This window comes from Choristoneura fumiferana, chromosome 20, assembly GCF_025370935.1.
Source record: "Choristoneura fumiferana chromosome 20, NRCan_CFum_1, whole genome shotgun sequence".
In the NCBI taxonomy this organism is placed as follows: domain Eukaryota; kingdom Metazoa; phylum Arthropoda; class Insecta; order Lepidoptera; family Tortricidae; genus Choristoneura; species Choristoneura fumiferana.
Genome location: NC_133491.1, coordinates 16,099,344 through 16,106,402, shown reverse-complemented (window position 1 = coordinate 16,106,402; position 7,059 = coordinate 16,099,344). Strand labels below are relative to the sequence as shown.

At 38.4% G+C, this 7,059-nt stretch overlaps 1 protein-coding gene across 1 annotated transcript in view; it reads right to left on the bottom strand.

The window, feature by feature from the left end:
* Positions 1-5,757, bottom strand: part of LOC141439353 (major royal jelly protein 7-like) — a 223,797-nt gene extending 218,040 nt beyond the window's left edge. The window contains exon 1 of the mRNA XM_074103640.1: positions 5,663-5,757. Within this exon, the coding sequence (XP_073959741.1) occupies positions 5,663-5,757 (95 nt within the window). The remainder of the gene's footprint in view (positions 1-5,662) is intronic.
* Positions 5,758-7,059: the final 1,302 nt, after the last annotated feature.

The window sequence follows — 7,059 nt, the reverse complement described above, 5'->3', positions numbered from 1 at the left end:
ATCTCCATTAAAACGTCCGAGGTACAAGGGAAGTCGATTAGCCCATAATCGATTGGGTAGAGTTCGAAGTAACTTACTAATCGGATGATTGAAGTGAGTGTACTTAGTAAAGTTACGAATAGGGCGGTGGAATGACGAGTCTGTTCCTAACAATATCCAAATTAACACGTATTTATGTAAACTCTTACATTTAACCCAGAGAGTACAAAGGCGAACTTATCCCTAATAAGGATTCTTCCAACAAAACTAGTTATGAGAAGACAATGTAGAGGATTTTGTAGATAATTGAAGTGTGTTGACAACATTCCAGAGCAAGCCATAATACATAGCCTAAAAGTATTTTTTTATTGAGAGAGAGAGAGAGAGAGAGCGCAACATTTATTTTACATAAATTCGATACCTACACAGAAAAATACATTAGAAGGAAAGAGTAAATAGGTACAAATAAACATAGAAATATCTAGTATTAAAATTGGTTGAGTCCTAATCATCATAATGTAGCGGTGTTTTTATTGTTAACATTTTTTGCAATTGTTTTTATAAAAAAATGATGCCCTGTTGGGCGTAGCAATTTGAATTTAATTATATGAACTATACATAATAATATACCTACATTTAATTTTTGAAAACGAACTTTACACATTACACTTTTTGAAAAATAGCCGAAGTATATTGAATAGAGTTTCTAGTTAACTTGATAGAAATACAGGAACTAAACAATCAAAATCTACAGACAAATTCGTAAAAAATGTTAACATTAAAAAAACTGGAGGTGGTTAAAACACGCGAAAAGTCACCCATGTAGCTAACACGTTTATAATGTGGTGTGGGTAAGTTCATGCAAGTAAGTATCTACATATAAAACTATAATTTCAACCAGCCAGAATTGTGTACATAGCCGTTCCTTAATTCTTTGTTAACAAAGTAAACTTTATTTATTTATGAAGAAAGCTTATTGCGGAATAAAAAAGTAAATTTACACAATACAATCCGAAAACTATACACAACCGTAGTTTGTCTCCACCCAAATAATCTAATTCGCCTTAAAAAATAACTTTTTTGTTTTGTTGTTTTACAATAAAGTATTTAAACATACATACATTGACATAATTAGCCATGTTAGTTTTGTAGTTTTCTTTTTAAAACTTAATTTCGTAGATCTAAAATGAAACATAATTTTTCAAAAGAATTTAATTAGGTTTTTTTGCTCTTGTTTGTTACTGTGCCTAACATTTTCAACTTCGAGTTTGTGTGTTGCTGGCATCACTTTTAAAAAAACGGGCCTGTAAAGTTAATTTAGTTGAATGTTCAGGAAAAAAAATGTTTAGCGTTTGTTTTGTTTAATGTTTTGTAAATGGCCGTATGATATACGTCCTGTACTAGTGTTTGACATGTTTAGCCTAATAGATTACCCGGCTTGTATTATTCTATTATAATTTAATATAAAATTAAGACGCGAAGAATCATAAATTAAAAGCGGCAACGAAACCGTACTTAAAAAACATCATTTTTTCTGCAACAAGGAAGACAGTAGAAACTAAAGCGAATGTAAATTTTTGTTTTTTATCTTTTATCTTAATACCAACTTATATTTACCTTTATAGGTACCGTATATTTTGTGTATCCATTCCGTGAGTCACAGACGATTCTAGCAGAAAATCAGCGCTGCAAGCCTCTGCATAATGCTTTTACCGGGGACTCACAAAATTGTGTATGTTTTATTTTCATGTTTGTCCTTTTGTGTGTAATTGTGTAAAATATTATTGTGTGTGTCTTTATGACAGTGAATAAAATCTTCTTTCTTCTTCTAAAAATTTTATTGAATTTTGTATCAAAGTCGTCAAAATCTTAAAGATTTAGGTATTTAAAACTTACAAACACTATCAAGTTTCAGAATTCAAATTCACACGTGCGAACTTTTTTAATTTAGTTCCGAGGCAAAGGCTTGCGAAGTGTTGCCCGCTAAAGTGTTTGCTCGGTTTCCCCTTTCGGAGGCTGTAAACTAATTAAAAGTTAGCGGTTGGGTGTTGCCAGCCTTAGCCGGGGAACGTAACGCAGTTATAAAAGTTGTTAGAAAAGATGGTAACACGTTTTCTCTTAATTTTTCAAAAGTTCAAAAAACGGCTTCACATTTTTTTTCCGAGACTATATAAGTTTGTTTTGTGATGTTTCTTTGGTTATAAGGCACTGGGCCCGCGTGGGAACTACGACCCGAGCCCTCTCATTGTGAGAGGAGGCCTGTGCCCAGCTGTGGGACATATATAGGCTAGGATGATTGGTTATAAGAATTTAAATAGTAAAAATCTGTTTATCCTTACAAACTACAGCTTAACAAATTTTTAGACTTTCGCTAAAATTACAGCTGGTAGCTCGAAAAATCCACCTCGAATGGGCAGCGTTCGGGAAACTTCGTCGAGCTAGAGCTTTCGACCAGTGTATATTGCCATTGGCGAGGCTCTGAGACGTAGTCCTGGACTGTTGGACTTTTGGAGAGACCCAGAGCCACGGAATGAGCTGTGCTCGGAGTTTCTTTGCGCAAAAGAATCCGGAATACGGAAATTCACCGAAGAACTAAAGTCGCCCGCATAGCTCGAAGAATATTCAAATTGAAGTGGCAATTGGCGGGCCACGTTGCTCGAAGAACAGATAACCGTTGGGGGAGAAAGGTCCTCGAGTGGCGACCACGAACCAGAAGATGAAGCGGTTAGCTAGTAGGACATAGCTAGTTGGATTAACGGTATCAGCATATAACCTAACCTAAGTAACAAAAAGTTGGAAAACTTCCGACATTATCACTTCAAAGTTTGGTATCTCAAAAATGGCTGAACCGATTTTGATAAAACATGTCTAAGAACTATCGCTAGAAAACCTGCCTTCAAATAAAAAAAACCGTATTCAAATCGGTTCACCCGTTTAGGAGCTACGGACACACATACAGACACACATAGCGGTCAAACGTATAACACCCCTCTTTTTGCGTTGAGGGTTAAAAATAAAACGTAAATAAGTAAACGTAAGTGTTGCATTCGAAGACATACAAATACACACTTCTCTCACTTTATCGCTTGCCTACCGGAAATCTTTTCTCTACATTTCGCTTCAAAAATGGCATGATGATGATGATGATGATGATGATGATAGGGAAGTGACAAGGGAACAAAAGCAATTTTTGATGAACAAAAGCAATAGGGCTTCGTTTGAACCAGTATTATTATTATCTAGATTGATGTCCCACTGCTGGGCAAAGGCCTCCCCCCATGTCCTCCATTTCTCCCGATCCAAAGCAGCCTGAGGCCAGTCGTCGTGAAATATGTCCAGGTCGTCCCGCCACCGCCGTCTGGGCCTACCCCGCCGTCGCCACCCGTCTTGTGGCATCCATTCAGTAGCACTTTTAGCCCACCGCAGTGGATGCATTCGGCTAACGTGGCCGGCCCAGTCCCATTTCAACCTGGCAGTCTTTGCACCGACATCGACAATGCGTGTTTTAGAACGCAGTACCGTGTTCCGGATTCGGTCACTTTCCATTCCAAGCATACTCCGCTCCATAGCTCTCTACACCATTTAGGCACGAATCACGAAACCCTAAAAAGTGTACGAAATTCCAGGGACAAAATACAAAGCAAAGGACGGTTAAAACGCAGCGACGCGGAAATCGTTATTTTTTACAATCCTTACCTGTTTTTTTAGGAAAAGAATACAGCGAAGTGCTGCCGTTCAAAAAATACATTATTTCACGGCTCATTACAGCACCAATAAATTGTAACCTTTTGTTCAATGTACTGGAAATTGCGAGGTAATTTGTGTGCTAAAATAACAGACACGAAATTATTCTTGACCTTCATATAATTTTGCAAACATTGCCTAGGGTCTGCGAACATCACAGAAGAATATCAGAGGTGTCTGACAGAACTCCTCATATTTTATGTGACAAAGAGTTCGTTTTCTAGATTTTTTTACCGTACAAATTGCAAAACCTACAAGACGCGGCAAAATTGTCCTCCAATGGACAGAGACATAATTTGGACAGAGATAAAATTCGCCTGTTAAAAAACCCTCCATCACTAATAAATAAATAAATAAATACGCTAGTAGTCGCGTTCAAATATTAGGAGCTAATTAAAGTTAATAATTACGATCTACACACGGTAGAAAATATGTTTAATGTTGTCGTAGAACTTTTAGAATTCCTACTGTTCTTGGAAGTTTAACAACTCTGTAAACTCATTGTGATTCCGCTTAATTACGAGAAAGCTACTGCAAAGTTGAGAATAAACCTCGCCTAGAGCAAATAAAACGACTAACGTCTGAGCTACGTGCCAAATCTAGGTCCCGGCATTATGAAAAAGAACAACTAGAACTAAAAGCCTTGTACCAGCATGCCCCTTTCTGCCATTTTCTGTATCACTACGTGACAGTACTATCAATTTATTAATGTCCGAATGCTACGGATTTTCAGCCAACAGCAAAACCGAAAGCTTCGGCTTCTGCCTTGGTTTTGGCCAAAAGAAGCCGAAAACCGAAAAATATTTAGGTATTATAAATAGGTATTTTGGTCCTACACTGAAATGTTGCGTGCTTTTTAGAGCTTGTCGTCAAAATTGCAAAAACATCTGTTTATCTGAGACTTAGCTCAGACTCTTAGTATGTACTAGATAGGGATGTTTTGTATCCTGTCTACCCCATTTTAACTATATGTCGTTGTATAATTTTGTTATCTAACTTAATAGGTGCTTTGCCTGCTTTGATCTATTATACTGTAAGCCTATTAAATGCATGAGGAAATAAATAAATAAATTCGCGAGCGTCTGATCAATCGCCGAAACCTAAAAAAAGCCAATGTAATTTCATGGCCGAAAACTCGAAACCAAAACCGAATCTTCGGCCAACCACTACAAACTACACTTGACTACTCTACTTTCTACTCTGTTGTTTTCGAATAAAGTTTCACATTGGCTGAAGCAGCAGTTTTCGAAAACCGTTAGCACAACTCGAGCTTTATGTCCTTACGATACGGTTGGGTATTGTGAAGCTGAGGTACAAAATTAGGTAGATATGTCGATCACGTATAGACCAGTGTACTGATTGGGATGTGATTGGGACTGAGTGGTGAGTGGGCGACATGTTTCTGATGAATGTAAAAGCGCACGTAACGTTGGGTAAGACACTTAGAAAAGTTTATCTTTATTTGACGAAAACGGAAAACTAAAATGTTGGTGTGGATATTCGTGGTTGAAACCAATCTCGATGGCAATGAGGGCTATCGTTTTTTGACTTTCTAGATGGCGCCACTGTTGCGTGAGGTTTTTAAGTATGGCTTTCAAAGTCTGTTATTACGGGCGAGAAAACAAAGTTTAGGTTAAAATCATATTTAATACACCTTAAAACCGTACTATAAAAATATCGAGAAACCACAGTGTTGCGTAGTCTCCCGTTTTGTTCGGAAAAAAGGGAGGACAAAAGTTTCCGAAATACAAAACTGTCTGAAAACACAGACATTCATTGCCCCGTAACGCATAATTGCCATAATTAATTTCAGGTAATGCAAAATATTCACAAAATTATTCTAATTATAAATAAACCCGCGTAGCTCACCCAAAAAATGTGAAATTTGACATTTCGGAGACCTCACGCTACACTAGCGCCTCTAGCGGCGAATTCATACGCGATATCCCTCATTCTGATGTTGGCGACCGCGCCGCGACTCGCTTGCACGACAAACTTCTCACTAAACAATGTGTCGCGCTGGTAGAGATACATTTAGGCTGTGTTTCCATCAGAGATGTGCGAGGATGTGCTGTGTTTTTTTTATGTCAAATAAAGGGAAAAAGCAAATGGGTCACCTGATCGTAAGTGATCACTGCCCATGGACACCCGCAACACCAGAGGGATTGCAGGTTACCAACCTAGAGGGCTAAGATAAAATGCCTCTTGTGCCAGTAATTTCACCGGCTGTCTTACTCTCCTCACCGGAACACAACAGTGCAAGCACTGCTGCTTGGCGGTAGGATTAACGAGTAAGATGGTGGTAGCGATCCGGACGGACCCTGCGCTAGGTCCTACCACCCGCATGTGTTTTTCATGAACCATAAAAACGATTCATTTACCTATCCTTACTCCGCTAAGCTGTTTCCATTAGAGCTGTGCTATGTGAGGCGATAGATAGATGAAGTGTTTCTGCTGTTTCATGACAATCACATTCCTCGTAACGCATCCTCGCACATTTCTGGTGGAAAATGGCTCCACTGAGGCGGAGACGAGCGGAGTGGAGAGGAGACGTTTAGAAATCGACCAGTCCCTACACGTCTGATGATAATGAAGCGGAGACGAGATTAGAGGTGAGACGTATTTACTGGAATAGGTTTTTGGAATAGGTTTTGGCTTGGACGCGTGAGTACGGCGGCTGACAACGTTCCGCCAACTTGAAAACAAGCATTTATGTACACTTTTTTATTGAAAAATTTATAAAAATGCCTGACAGTCCTAAGCCTGTATAAAGTATGTAGGAAAGTTTTTAGTCGGTATTTAATATAAGTTAAAATTAAAAAAATATGAAGTATGAAGACTGAACTATGACGCGGAATTCGATAGTTCGATATTAGTAAAACTACCAAAACTAGTACGGTTTATACGCAATCACGGGAGCGCATTTACGGGAATCATTTTGTTTACGCAATGAGTCAATGAGTTAAGTAGGTACTCGTAGATACTCGTGGACCTAGTCTTTGGATCTAGTCTTTTTGTGGACGCGTACTCGCAAGACTCAGTCCGCGTTTGCCTAGTACGTCTCATCTCTAGACGAGATGTGGATTTAACTAATATGATTAGTCGATCCATACACGTCTCCTCTCCGCTCGTCTCCTTCTCAGTGGAGCCTTTGAACATGTATCTCAACATTTGCCAATTGTGTTTTTTTTATATAGTAAATACGAGTAGCTTACATATATACATACACGAAAAATCAAGAGCTTTATGATTGGTTATTTGGAGTGTTTTTAACCCCCGACGAAAAAGAGGGGTGTTATAAGTTTGACCGCTATGTGTGTCTGTGTGTCTGTCTGT